The 15,525-nt window shown below is 42.3% G+C and overlaps 1 protein-coding gene across 1 annotated transcript in view; it reads left to right on the plus strand.

Moving 5' to 3' along the window:
* myo10 (myosin X) overlaps positions 1 to 15,525 on the plus strand; it is a 258,704-nt gene that overhangs the window by 222,921 nt on the left and 20,258 nt on the right. The window contains exons 24-30 of the mRNA XM_036985483.1: positions 1,605 to 1,644; positions 1,917 to 2,924; positions 3,138 to 3,258; positions 3,890 to 4,133; positions 5,990 to 6,085; positions 13,100 to 13,193; positions 13,606 to 13,661. Of these exons, the coding sequence (XP_036841378.1) occupies positions 1,605 to 1,644; positions 1,917 to 2,924; positions 3,138 to 3,258; positions 3,890 to 4,133; positions 5,990 to 6,085; positions 13,100 to 13,193; positions 13,606 to 13,661 (1,659 nt within the window). The remainder of the gene's footprint in view (positions 1 to 1,604; positions 1,645 to 1,916; positions 2,925 to 3,137; positions 3,259 to 3,889; positions 4,134 to 5,989; positions 6,086 to 13,099; positions 13,194 to 13,605; positions 13,662 to 15,525) is intronic.

Raw genomic sequence — 15,525 nt, forward strand, 5'->3', positions numbered from 1 at the left:
TGATCCGATAAATGGTGGATTTAGGTGCAATCTTACTGGCAGCAATATCCTTGCCTGTGAAGCCCTTTTTGTGCAAAGCAATGATGACGGCACGTGTTTCCTTGCAGGTAACCATGGTTGACAGAGGAAGAACAATGATTCCAAGCACCACCCTCCTTTTGAAGCTTCCAGTCTGTTATTCAAACTCAGTCAGCATGGCAGAGTGATCTCCAGCCTTGTCCTCGTCAACACTCACACCTGTGTTAACGAGAGAATCACTGACATGATGTCAGCTGGTCCTTTTGTGGCAGGGCTGAAATGTAGTGGAATGTTTTTTCGTGATTCAGTTCATTTGCATGGCAAATAGGGACTTTGCAATTAATCTGAACACTCTTCATACAAACGGAAGTTGTAGCCTACTTGTAAACACACCAGTGGCCTGTATTCATGGATGCCAAGGGAAGCCAGGCTTCCCCCAAAAATGTAGTCAGAAAATAAGAAATCAAATAATGTATCTTTTGTCTCTGTCTGTTATAGTTTTCCTTCAATTCGCAAGAGGCTGAATGTATCTCACCGGAGAAAGCTTCCGAGTGAGCAAAACAGTACCCCTCTGTCTCAGTATTTGTAGCCCATCTGATGCTGTATGGTCAAAAAGAGTATGACCAAAGATTTGTATAACTATACTCTGTGAAGTGCACATGTGCAATAACTCAATCCACCATTGCATTTCTTCCAAAGAAATACATTTTTTAAAACTTTGGCAAAGGGTAAAGTCTACAAAACCTAATCTGTTCGTAACAGATTCCAGTTATTGAGATTAAATGTTCCATCGATGAGAAAATGTGCAGAATGTCAACCAAAATCCATCTTGCTCCATCTTCGCCTGCTGCCGGCCAATGGGCTTCCTCTCATCACTATATTTGGTAGTGAGGGGAAACCTCAACTGGATGTTTCACATTTATACATCCGGTGAAATTATCTGTCTCATTGTTCTATATGTGGTATGACATTGTTGCTGCCCATAGCATTGAATGCCAGGGAAGCCAGCGAGCATTTGGCCTGCCTTGATAAGAAAAACTATAAAATAATAGCCAGCATTGAGCTAAACTGAGTGAGGTCAACTGTGCATGGTCCTGGTTCACCAAAAGAAAATGAAGCCAATTTGGATTTGGCTTCACTCCTATCACATCGAATCAACAGAAATACGTCATTGCCAGAAACTTTAATTGTTGCATACTCATTGTGTTGCTAACTAGCTCAAATTGCCCCTTTCCTAAATTAGCCATGGATGGAGATATGGATTTGGACTTGTGGTTTCACTTAATTCTCCATACTGACCAATTATTACAGTGGTGATTCTGAACCAATGATGAATTCATACATTATGCCCCTGGCCTGAGAGGATGGAAATTCAATGTCGCTAGCTGTTAATTATATAGCTAGCTCATCGTTGCCCAAGAAAGGAAGTTTATATTTTTTTACCTTTATTTTGTTAGGGAGTAATGTTTAGACCAAGTTTTCCTTTTCAAATGAGCCATGTAAATACAAAAAATGCACACATGAAATACGTGGTAATATGTAACATGACATGATGTCGCTGTTTTCTGTGTGTTTTTTTATTATAGGGAAAAGAAGAGGCTGGAGGCTGAATGGCTAGCACAATGTGTAAGAGTATCTATTAATCGCATAACATTCATTTAGGATTTGCTTCTAAATTGGGGTTTATAGTATCACCTCTTTCTCAATGCATGTTGCATGATTATGTCTTTCACTCTCGGTGCCTATTCGATAAAACCGAGGTAAACATTTTGCCACTGCGCTTTGTGTTGTGCTATCTCTCTGTCTTAGTTGCCTTTTGCTCAATAGCTTGCTGACCACTCTCAGTACCAGTCTCTCTCGAAACATTCGTTTTTGCGCTCTCTTTTCTTTCTCCATAGGCAGAGAAAGCCAGGAAGGTTGAGGACCTCCATCAGGCCCAAGAGCTATACCTTCTGACTCAGACACAAACACGGACACAGAAAAATACACAGACACAACAAGCAACATTGCCAGCAACCCAGGCAGTGCAGCAACAGCTGAATGAAATGGAGTCTTGCAAAATGTTCGAAGAGATCTCTACTGAGGAGTTTTCCGAAGAGGCGGTGCGGACCCAGGACGCATCCCAGGACGCCTCGCAGGTGGAGGAGATCCTACGTCTGGAGCGGGAGATCCAAGAGCTTCAGCGGCAGAAGGAGCAGCAGGAGCTGTCCCTGACCGAGGCCTCCCTCCACCGACTGCAAACCCTCCGTGACCAGGAGCTGCAGCGCCTGGAGGATGAGGCGTGCAAGGCCGCCCAGCAGTTCTTGGAGTCGCTCAACTTCGACGAGATTGACGAGTGCGTGCGCAATATCGAGTGCTCGCTGGGCGTGGAGGAGGAGGAGAAGATAGGCGGAGAGAGGGAGGAGGGTGAGGAGGAGGAGGTGGACGAAGGCTTTGGCGCTGATGATGAGGGATACAAGGACTCACCCAACCCAAGCGAGCATGGCCACTCAGATGGCCAGCGCACCAGTGGCATCCGCACCAGCGACGACTCATCAGAGGAGGACCCGTACGCTAATGACGGAATGCAGATCCCACTCCTGCCACCAAATACACTACTCCACCAGCCGCTGCCCCTGCTGCCGCTGTTTCAAGCCTGCCACAGCGCCTCCTCTGGCGGGGACTCGGTCTACTGCCACCCCCAGGTTTCAGAGGCCCAGTCCGATGATCTGGTCGAGCTCATTCCTCCGGATGAAGACTCGGACTATGACCAGGACGACTATGACGAGGGGGCCATAGTGTCCAGCGGCAGCATGGCGTTCTCACAACCCTGCAAAGGGCAGTGGTCACCTGACTACCACGGCTCTGTGGGCACCTACAACAGTTCGGGGACCTATCGCTTCAGCTCGGAGGGGGCCCAATCATCGGTGGGTACCAGCTGTGGGTGACATCACAACCTAGTTCAGGGGTCGAAGCAATAATATGGTTAATGGTTTTCATCAGTAAAAGTGAAACCAATACATATTTTACTTATGATGTTGACATTACATATTTGTTAAACCTCAATATGTCTCTTATCGGAATATTTTTCAATATCTCTCTCTTTCTCTCGCTCTCTCTTTTTCCCTCTCTCTGCTCAGTTTGAGGACAGCGAGGATGATTTCAACAGGTTCGACATAGACGATGAGCTGTCCTACCGACGAGACTCGGTCTATAGTTGTGTAACACTGCCATACTTTCACAGTTTCCTCCACATCAAAGGTAACACATTTTTGTTCGAGCCCAGCACTAACACAACTAATTGATAAACTAGTCATCAAACCCATGGTTAGTTGAATCAGGTGTTTGCTTTTCACTGAGTCACACTTTGCCATTATTACAACTTACCACTAGGTTGCACTGTAGGCATTTGGGAAGAGCACGGCAGTGTTCCTCCATATTGGCAAAATGAGTGAATGGGGGTCTTTCCAACTCACTGCTCACCATTATCCCTCTCTCTCCCTCTCCACATCACCCCATCTCTCTTTAGGGGTCAGAGGAGCAGTTGCTTGTGCTTGTTGTGACTTTGTCCCTTCTCTCCCCTTCACTCTCACGTTCTCTCGCTCGATGTCCTTTCCTCTCTCATTCCCTGTCACTTGCACTTACTCTTTAATATTGTATGAACACATTAAATGTTTTTTCATTGAAACTCAATCATTTGTTTCTGGTTTATATTCCAAGTTATTTTGTTCAAGGATCAATGGGGAAATAGCATTAATTGAAATGACCATTGAACTTTAATGGATGTTAATCTCTTTGACTGTGTTACAGTCACAGCGTCTTACCTCTACACTTTCATTTAAGAATTTCCAATGCCTAACATCTCCCCCTCTCTCATCCTTCTCTACCCCAGGTGGCCTGATGAACACGTGGAAGCGGCGTTGGTGCGTGCTGAAGGACGAGACCTTCCTGTGGTTCCGCGCTAAGCAGGAGGCCCTGAAGCAGGGCTGGCTCCACAAGAAGGGTGGGGGCTCCTCAACGCTGTCACGCCGCAACTGGAAGCGCCGCTGGTTCGTCCTGCGCCAGAGCAAGCTCATGTACTTCGAGAAAGACGGCGAGGACAAGATGAAGGGCATGCTGGACATGCATGCAGCCAAGTAAGGAGTGAACCATATAAGGGCTATGTTAAAATGCATCCTTCCTGCTGCCCTTCCTTGAGGTAATCAGTGTATTTCTATTCATTATGGATCCCCATTAGCTGCTGCCAAAGCAGCAGCTAATCTTCCTGGGGTCCAGCAAAATTAAGGCAGTTTGTACAATTTAAAACATTACAATACATTCACAGAATTCAGAACACACCTTGTGCACTCAGGCCCCTACTCCACCACTACCACATGTCTACAGTACTACATCCATGTGTATGTATTGTGTGTGTGTGTGTGTGTGTGTGTGTGTGTGTGTGTGCGCGCGTGTGTGCGTGTGTCTGTGCCAATGCTTGTGTTGCTTCACAGTCCCCGCTGTTCCATAAGGTGTTTTTTTAATCTGTTTTTTAAACTGCTTGCATCAGTTACTTGATGTGGAATAGAGTTTCATGTAGTCATTGCTCTATGTAGTACTGTGCGCCTCCCATAGTCTGTTCTGGACTTGGGCACTGTGAAGAGACCTCTTGTGGCATGTCTTATGGGGTATGCATGGGTGTCCGAGCTGTGTGCAGTAGTTTAGACAGACAGCTCGGTGCATTCAACATGTCAATATCTCTCATAAATAAAAGTAGTGATGAAGTCAATCTCTCCTCCGCTTTCAGCCAGGAAAGATTGACATGCATATGATTAATTATAGCTCTCTGTGTACATCCAAGGGCCAGCCGTTCTGCCTTGTTCTGAGCCAATTGCAATTTTCCTAAGTCCTTTTTTGTGGCACCTGACCACACGACTGAACAGTAGTCAAGGTGCGACAAAACTAGGCCTGTAGGACCTGCCTTGTTGATAGTGTTGTTAAGAAGGCAGAGCATCGCTTTATTATAGACAGACTTCTCCCCATCTTAGCTACCACTGCATCAATATGTTTTGACCATGACAGTTTTCAATCTACGGTTACTTCAAGAAGTTTAGTCATCTCAACTTGCTAAATTTCCACATTATTTATTACAAGATTTAGTTGAGGTTTAGGGTTTAGTGAGTGTTTTGTTCCAAATACAATGCTTTTAGTTTTAGAAATATTTAGGGCTAACATATTCCTTGCCACCCACTCTGAAACTAACTGCAGCTCTTTGTTGAGTGTTGCAGTCATTTCAGTTGCTGTAGTAGCTGATGTGTATAGTGTTGAGTCATCCACATACATAGACACTCTAGCTTTACTCAAAGTCAATGGCATGTCATTAGTAAAGATGAAAAAAAGCAAGGGGCCTAAACAGCTACCCTGGGGATTTCCTGCTTCTACCTGGATTATGTTTCAGAGGCTTCCATTAAAGAACACCCTCTGAGTTCTGTTAGACAAGTAACTCTTTATCCACAATATAGCATGGGGTGTAAAGCCATAACACACAAGTTTTTCCAGCAGCAGACTATGATTGATAATGTCAAAAGCTACACTGAAGTCTGACAAGACATCCTCCACAATCATTTTATCATCAATTTCTCTCAACCAATCATCAGGCATTTGTGTAAGTGCTGTGCTTGTTGAGTGTCCATCCCTATAAGCATGCTGAAATTCTGTTGTCAATGTGTTTACTGTGAAATAGAATTGTATCTGGTCAAACACCAATTTGTCCCGTGATCTTACTTGACATGTTTATTGACACAGTGAAAACCTTGCTCCTATCAAATCATGTTAGATCAGTGATTTCCTCAAAGATCGGAGGAAGGAAGGATGCATTTTAGAGTATTTAAATAGAAGAAAATATTATACAAAGCTGTCTTTCTTAATGCCTTTTTGGCTAGTTTGGGGTTTTGTCTCTAGGTTTTATATCTGAAGAGAGGGAACTGATCTAGATTGATGTACTTCTATCTTGCAGAGAGATTGTGGACAACACAGGCAAGGAGAACGGAATCGACATCATCATGCCAGAGCGCACCTACCACCTTATTGCTGAGACCGCTGAGGATGCAAGGCAAGTTTGGTGTGTGTGTGTGTACATGTGCATGGTCATCTACTAGGATCAGTTATTGACCATGTAGAGACCAAACCATTCAACTGCCCATATCAAAACAAATGAAATCAAGCTTTATTTACACAGCACATTTCAGACATGGAATGCAACGCAATGTTCTTCACAGGAAAAAATTATAATAAAAAAATTGAAACAAAAGCTGAACTATTTACTACACAAACTTAAGATAGAAACAAAAGATTTACAAAAACTGAATGACTAAAAACCACCCGAAGGAAGAGCAAAGCTAAAAAGTTTTGTTTCAAGGTCTCTTAAATATGTCCACAGTTTCAGCCCCCCTCAGGTTCTCTAGCAGGCTATTCCAGAGGTTGGGGGCATAATAACTACTGCCTTTTCATGCCTATTGGTCCTAGGGTTTGGGATAGTTAAAAGTCCAGAGGACCTGAGGGACCTACTGGGTACATAACTTTTTAAGAGTGTCTGACATGTTTTGGGGTGCACAAAATCGTGGAGTGATTTAAAAACCAAAAGAAGAATCTTAAAACTAATTATAAAACTCACAGGCAGCCAGTGCAGAGACCTTAAAACCAGTGTAATGTGTGCTCTCCATCTGATCTTGGTCAGTACCCGTGCTGCAGCATGCTGTATATTTTGCAGTTGACCAATGGCTTTCTTGGGTAGACAAGACAGGGGGGCATTACAACAGTCACGCCTGCTTGTAATAAAAGCATGGATTAGTCTCTCTGTATCACCCTGAGAGAGAAACAGCCGCACCATGACAATGTTCCTCAGGTGATAAAAAGTTATTTTGGTCACATTCCTAATGTATGAATGGAAATTAAGTTCAGAATCTAAAATAACACCTTGGTTTTTTACCTGGTGTTTTATCTTTATTGCCCATGAATTAAATGTGCAGCCAGATTCTCTCTCTGTGCTTTGGCTCCAACAATAATTACTTCGGTCTTGTCTTGATTCAGCTGAAGGAAGTTGTGAGCCGTCCAAGTATTTAAATCACTAATACAGTCTAATAATTTATCCATAGAGCTAAAATCCTCTGGTGACGCAGAAACTTAAAATTGTGTATCATCTGGGTAGCAGTGAAAATCATTGTTGTGCTTTCTGATAATGCTACCAAGGGGTAACATATATAAACTGAATAGTACCAGACCCAAAATCGAGCCTTGTTTTCTATGAGTTATGTTCACCAAGGTTGACAAAAAACTCTCAACCGGTTAAATAGGTCCTAAACCAATTTATAACTGGACCGGAGAGGCCAACCCACCTCTCCAGTCTGTCCAGAAGGACATCAAGGTCAACAGTGTTGAATGTAGCACTTAAATCCAAGAGTACAAGGACAAAGAGCTGTTTTGCATCTGTGTTGGCTCCAAGATCATTTACCACTTTTACTAAGGCTGTTTCTGTGCTGTGGTGCGCACAAAAATCAGATTGGAATAAAACATTTTTAATTACAGTTGGCACTTTAAAAATTATTTTGCTGTTTGAAAACCAATTTCTCCCAAATTTTGCATAAAGAATGAAAGGTTGGAGATTCTCAGAAACTTGCTAACTCTAGATTACTTTTCTTCAGAAGGGGTTTCACCATAGCCATTTTTAGTGCATTGGGGAAAGTGCCTGTGAACAGTGAGTGATTAACAATAGCTTGCACTTCTTCAGATATGCAATTAAAAACTGTTTTGAAGAAGGTGGTGGGGATAGGATCGAGAATTGGTATTTTATTAGGATCCCCATTAGCTGTTGCAAAAGCAGCAGCTACTCTTCCTGGGGTCCACACAAAACATGAAACATGACATAATACTTAGCATTAATAGACAAGAACAGCTCAAGGACAGAACTACATGAATGATAACATTTTTACAAAAGGCACCGTAGCCTCCATATCAATACATACACACAAACTATCTTGGTCAAATAGGGGAGAGGCGTTGTGCTGTGAGGTGTTGCTTTATCTGTTTTGTGAAACCAGGTTTGCTGTTCACTTGAGCAATATGAAATGGAATTGAGTTCCATGCAATAGTGGCTCTATATAATACTGTAGACTTTGTTGAATTTGTTCTGGATTTGGGGGCTGTGAAAAGACCCCTGGTGGCAAGTTTGGTGGGGTAAGTGTGTGTGTCAGAGCAGTGTGTAAATTGACTATGCAATCAATTTGGGATTTTCAACACATTAATATTTCTTATAAAAATAAGAAGTAATGTCAGTCTCTCCTCAACTCTTAACCAATAGAGACTGGCGTGTATAGTATTTATATCAGCACTCTTGATTACAATGAAGAACAAGACATTCCGCTCTGCTCTGGGCTAGCTGCAGTTTAACTAGGTCTTTCCTTAATTAATTAGAACTACCCATCCCGGATCCGGTATATTTGTCATCAGCAACGCTGAATAGCATAGCACAACAGTCAAAAAATATTACTAGGGGGCCTCCCGGGTGGCGCATTGTTAAGGGCGCTGTGTTAAGAAGCAGTGCGGCTTGGTTGGGTTGTGTATCGGAGGACGCATGTCTTTCAACCTTCGTCTCTCCCGAGCCCGTACGGGAGTTGTAGCGATGAGACAAGATAGTAACTACTATACAATTGGATACCATGAAATTGGGGAGAAAACGGGGTACAAATTCAAACAAATGTAAAAAATGAATAAAATAAAACATACAAAATATTACTAAAAATTATTCATATTCATGAAATCACAAGTGAAATATAGCGAAACACGCCTCACCCTGTCGTCTCAGATTTTGAAATTATGCTTTACAGCGAAATTTCATGAATATGAAGTGTTGCAGTCATTTCAGTCGCTGTAGTAGCTGACGTGTATAGTGTTGAGTCATCTGCATAAACTCTGGCTTTACTTAAAGTCAGTGACAGGTCGTTAGTAAAAAAAAAAAAAAAAGGAAGGCGCCTAAACGGCTATCCTGGGGAATTCTTGCTTCTACCTGGATTATGTCTGAGAGGCTTCCATTAAAGAACACCCTCTGTGTTCTGTTAGACAAGTAACTCTTTACCCACATTATAGCAGGGGTGTAAAGCCATAACACATATGTTTTTTCAGCAGCAGACTATGATCAATAATGTCAAAAGCTGCACTGAAATCTAGCAAGACAGCCCCCACAATAATTTGATCATCAATTTCTCTCAGCCAATCATCAGTCATTTGTGTAAGTGCTGTGCTTGTTGAGTGTCCTTTCCTATAAGCATATTGAAATACTGTTGTCAATTTGTTTACTGTAAAATTGTATCATTGTATCTGGTCAAACACAATTTTTTCCAGAAGTTTACTAAGGGTTTGTAACAGGCTGATTGTTTGGCTATTTGAGCCAGTAAAGGGGTCTTTACTATTCTTGGGTAGCGGATTGACTTTAGCTTCCCTCCAGGCCTGAGGGCACATGCTCTCTAATAGGCTTAAATTGGTTGTTGTCCTTGATTATCTTTTTGGCCTTCCTGTGACATCGGGTGCTGTAGGTGTCATGGAGGGCAGGTACTTTTCCGCTGGTGATGACTTGTGCAGACCGCACCGCCCTCTGGAGAGCCTTGCGGATGAGGGTGGTGCAGTTGTGATACCAGGCTGTGATACAGCCCAACAGGACACTTTCAATTGTGCATCTGTAAAGGTTTGTCAGAGTTTTGGGTGACAAGCCAAAATGTCTTCAGCCTCCTGAGTTTGAAGAGGCGCTGTTGCGCCTTCCTGTTGGGACAGTATGCAAACTGAAGTGGGTTTAGGGTGGCCGGTATAGTGGCGGTGATATGATCCTTGACTAGCCTCTCAAAGCACTTCATGATGACAGAAGTGAGTGCTACACGGGGCAGTAGTCATTTAGTTCAGTTATCTTTGCCATCTTGGGTATAGGAACAATGGTAGCTATCTTGAAGCATATGGAGACAACAGCAATAGCGAGCGATTAAATGTGTCCATAAATGTGTGCATGCTCTGAGGACGCGGCTAGGGATGCCATCTGGGCCAGTGGCCTTGCGAGGGTTAACAAGTTTAAATGTTTTACTCACGTCAGCCACGGAGAAGGTGGGGGGGGGGGGGGGGGGGGGGGGGGGGGGTGCAGTCTTTATTAGCAAGCCCCGACGGTGGCACTGTATTATCCTCAAAGTGGGCAACGAAGGTGTTTAGTTCGTCTGGAAGCGTGACATCGGTATCCATGACGTGGCTGTTTTTGTTTTTGTAGTCCGTGATTTCCTGTAGACCCTGCCACCTACGTCTCATGTCTGAGCCGTTGAATTGTGACTCCACCTTGGCCCTGTACTGGCATTTTGCTTGTTTGATTGTCTTGCGGAGGGAATAACTTCACTGTTTATATTCAGCCATATTTCCAGACCTCTTTCCATGGTTAAATGCGGTGGATCGCGCTTTCAGTTTTGCGTGAATGCCGCCATCCATCCACGGTTTCTGGTTAGGGTAGGTTTTAATAGTCACAGTGGGTACGACATAGGGCCTTTGTGTGGTAGGCACAAATAATCAAACTTCTCATCGGGTCTTGCTTGACTGATACCCAGCCTAATGTTGGTTATATTATCTCTGAAATATGCAGCAAACTCATAACATTTAGATTTGGTGGAAAGTTCACATTGGTTTGAGGGGGTAGGATTTATCAGGCCATCAGTGGTAGAGGAGAGTACTCTCAAATTATTCTGGATAGAAGTGATCAAGTTAGAAAAATTTGCCCATCTGACATTTTAATTGCCTTGTTATATATGTCAAATTGATCTCTCAGAATATCAGAATGGACCTGCAGTTTTGACTTTCTCCACTTCCGCTCTGCCTTTCTGCATTTCTCTTTCATTGATTTGTTTCCTCATTCATCCAAGGGGCTCTCTGTTTGGATGTGACCTTTTTCAACTTTACTGGAGCTATGGCATCAATGGTTGCCCTCCATTTGCTATTAAAGTGATCAACTAAATCATCACAAGAGGAAGGCAGAATTGGTGATGGAGAATTGTTCAGACACTCAATAAAATCTGTAGCCCAGTAACATGTTGGTTAAAGTCAATAGAGCTCAAAAGATTAATGAATTCAATGGCCTTGGAGTCGGTCTCTTTGTCAACGCGAATATAACATTTGATTTTATCATTTTATCATAGTTCTCAAAGACAATAGAGAATAGTTCAGATCAATCAGTAAAGAACGTGAGGCAGTGCTGGTGACCTATACAGGGTTATGGCCAGAACTGGTAGTTGACATTTAAACAGTATAGCATGATACTCAAAAGACCCAAAGTCGCCAAAATAAAATAACCTTACAGCTGAGAGCATTAGAAAAAATAGAGGCCTTTTGCACTTTTCTGATAGAGAATGAAAAGCTGTATTCTGAAGGGGAAGCTTCAATAAGAGCAGCACTACAGTCTGATGACAGCCATGTTTCAGTGAGAAACATCCAATTAACTTTGCGCTCAGTAATGAGGTCATTCACGAGAAAAGTTTTATTAGGGATTGCTTTAACATTTAAAAGTACCATATTCAATGAGTGTGTGCCACTCTGCCCTCGGGCATCTGCCTCGAGGTAACCAATGTAATAACAACCAAATGATTAACGTAACAACCACGTTATCTGACAGTCTCCAATCTAACAGATTGACAGCTTGTATAAACTCACTAGAAGGCGGAGTTAAAGGAACATAAATTACTCACAATAACAATAGTGCCATTTCTACAGGAGTTGATATGCTTTCCAAGTCCTCTGTTGCTTATTCTGACAGGGAGCACTGGAGAACTATCATACCCTGTTTGTCAGTCTCTAAAATAGTTTGATGTTGCTGGGACTGGAGCACTACCAGACCCTGTCTGTCAGTCTCTAAAACAGTTTGATGTTGCTGGGACTGGAGCACTACAAGACCCTGTCTGTCAGTCTCTAAAACAGTTTGATGTTGGGACTGAAGCACTACCAGACCCTGTCTGTCAGTCTCTAAAACAGTTTGATGTTGCTGGGACTGGAGCACTACAAGACCCTGTCTGTCAGTCTCTAAAACAGTTTGATGTTGGGACTGAAGCACTACCAGACCCTGTCTGTCAGTCTCTAAAACATTTTGATGTTGCTGGGACTGGAGCATTACCAGACCTTGTCTGTCAGTCTCTAAAACAGTTTGATGTTGCTGGAAATAATCCTGGAACACCTGCGGTTAGGGTGAATCCTGTATATTTTAAGAGTACTGGTTGCTCCCACAGCAAATCAAAGTCGTCACAAGAAGACCGATTCCTGTCGTTGCAAAGTTTCTTCAGGTACTCGTTCAGGGCAAAGAGTCGGCTGAAACGCAAAGCTGTTTGATAGCTGGATCAAATCTTCTCGGATAGATGAAGGATGGCGAGACTGTCTCACCATTCTTATTAAAACTAGCATCACAAGAGATAACCTTTTCTATGAGCGCACCTGTTTATAATGCATTATGAATTCATTCATAAGGCCTTTCGTACCACTATTATACGACTTGCTGTAATCATTCATAATGGACTCTTTTTAACTGCTTTTATAAATTCCTTATAGCATTTTAATCGCTCATTTTCGTTTTCCATTTCAAACACGCCCCTAGTAAAAGGTGTCTGATAGGCTTGACTCCTGTGACAGACCACTAAAATAAATGTTAATCCAGCGCAGACTGTAGGCTGACACTCTTCGGTGGTAGTTAGCCCAATGGCTAAGGAGTTGGACTTGTAGCCAAAAGGTGGCCGTTTCGAGTCCCAGGCCGGGTGCTGGACAAGGGGCGGAATTGATCTGGCAACTGGTGGGCTGCTGGGTTTATATCCTCAAGACATTCCCCTGTTGTGCCCTTGAGCAAGGCCCTTAACCCCAAAACATGCTCTCCATTCAGGGGTGCTGCACTGCAGATTTACCCTGTGCTCGCCTCAGCTGTATGTGTGATGTGTGCTGCCTGGAGGGATGAGAACGGAGCAGAAGACACATTTCTGTTGTTCTCTGTAACTAATGTTGTATTCTTGTTGTATTGTTCCTGTGTGTAGTTTCTGTGGTTCCTATTGGCTGACACTCTTCTCTGTGTTTTCAGTCAGTGGTTCAGTGTGCTCAGCCAAGTGCACACCTCCACAGAGCAAGAGATCAGGGAGATGCACGACGAACAAGCCAACCCCCAGAATGCAGTGGTGAGTACTACAGGAAGAAGAGGAGGATGATGGGAAATAGAGTTCAATACGGGAGCTTTGGTTATACAGTATGTAAAGGGAAAGCTGGGTATACAGAATGCTGGAAAACATTGTGGTTTTGGGGGGATGGTGTCTGATTCAGAACAGGTATTTATTAGGATCCCCAATTAGCTGTTGCTGAGGCAGTGGCCACTCTTCCTTGGGGGAGTGTGTGTGTCTGTGTGTGTATGTGTGTATTTGTGTGTGTGGATGTGGGGAAATAATGAGAACCTAGGGAGATGGAAGAAGGTCAAACTCACATCAGAACCCCAGTCACACTGAACTGTATCTTTTGTGTAAAGTGACTTTGTGCTCTGACTGGTAGTTTAAGGACATCTATTCTCTCTCTTATAAAGGCTCTCTCTCTCCTCAGGGAACCCTCGATGTTGGCTTGATCGATTCAGTCTGTGCGTCAGACAACCCTGAACGGTAAGATTCAAGTTACACCGACAGTAGGGTCCAAAACGATGGACACCCTTGATAAAGATTAAGAAAAATGACTGCATAAAATAAATAGTTCAAATACTGAGCTACATTGTATAAAAAAATATATATATTATTTTATACTGAAACAATTGCTCTGAGAAAGAGATTTGTTGAACAAGTAGTACTTTTTTCTCTCAAAAAGATAGGGGTCAAAATGATTGACACCCCAGTTTTCAATACCTTTCAATACCTCACCTTGTGAGGATAAAAAACATAAGCTTCAAACTGTAAACAGTGCCTTCAACTTTGTCCAGGTTATCAGTCAACCTACCAGGGTAGTTACAAACAGCACAGGAATGAAATCATCAACATGTACTGATCACATCTTTACTAATGCTGCAGAACTCTGCTTTAAAGCAGTATCCAAATCCATAGAATGTAGTGATCACAATATAGTAACCATATCTAGGAAAACCAGAGTTCCAAAGGCTGGGCCTAATATAGTGTATAAGAGGTCATACAATAAGTTTTGTAGTGATTCATACGTTGATGATGTAAATACTGTTTGTTGGTCTGGTGTGTAATGAGGAGCAACCAGACGGTGCACTTGACACATTTATGAAATTCATATTCCAGTTACTGATGCACCCATTAAAACGTAAAAATGGTTCAATCTCCGTGGATTGAGGCGGAATTGAAAAATGATATGGTTGAAAGGGATGAGGCAAAAGGAATGACAAATAAGTCTGGCTGCCAACTGATTATCAAACGTACTGATAGAGAAATCATGTGATTAAACTGAAAAAGAAGAAGAATAAACTATACTATGAATCAAAGCTAAATTATATAAAGAATGACAGTTTAAAGCTTTGGAGCACCTTAAATGACATTTTGGGGAAAAAGGCAATCTCAGCTCCATTATTCATTGAACCAGTTGGCTCATTCATCACAAAACCCACTGATATTGTAAATTACAAAAACAAAAAAATAATAATAATTGGCAAGATTAGCAAACTTAGGCATGACATGCCAGCAACAAACGCTGACACTACACATCCAAGTATAACTGACCAAATGATGAAAGACAAGAATTGTAATTTTGAATTCTGTAAAGTGAGTGTAGAAGAAGTTAAAAAATGATTGTTGTCTATCATCAAGGACAAGCCACTGGGGTCTGACAACCTGGGTGGAAAATTACTGAGGATAATAGTGGACGATATTGCCACTCCTACTTGCCATATCTTCAATTTAAGTCTACTTGAAAGTGTGTGCCCTCAGGCCTGGTGGGAAACTAAATGAATTCCGCTACCCAGGAATAGTAAAGCCACTTTTACTGGCTCAAATAACTGACCAATCAGCCTGTTACCAACCCTTAGTAAACATTTGAAAAATGTGTTTGACCAGATACAATGCTATTTTATGGTAAACAAATTGACAATAGACTTTCAGCATACTTATAGGGAAGGACATTCAACAAGCACCCCACTTAGATAAATGACTGATGATTGGTTGAGAGAAATTGATGATAAAAAGATTGTGGGGGCTGTTTTGTTAGACTTCAGTGTGGCTTTTGACATTATCGATCATAGTCTGCTGCTGGAAAAACGAATGTGTTATGGCTTTAAAACCCCTGCTATAATGTGGATAAAGAGTTACTTGTCTATCAGAACACAGAGGGTGTTAGGGTCTATGTATGAGGATGACTCAACACTATATACGTCAGCTACTACATCGAGTGAAATCACTGCAACACTTAACAGAGAGCTGCAGTTAGTTAGGAATGTGTTTCAAAGAATAAATTAGTCCTAAATATTGCAATAAATAATGTTGAAATTAAACAAGTTGAGGTGACTGGACTGTACATTGT

Source organism: Oncorhynchus mykiss, chromosome 8 (genome assembly GCF_013265735.2).
Source record: "Oncorhynchus mykiss isolate Arlee chromosome 8, USDA_OmykA_1.1, whole genome shotgun sequence".
Taxonomy (NCBI): Eukaryota; Metazoa; Chordata; class Actinopteri; order Salmoniformes; family Salmonidae; genus Oncorhynchus; species Oncorhynchus mykiss.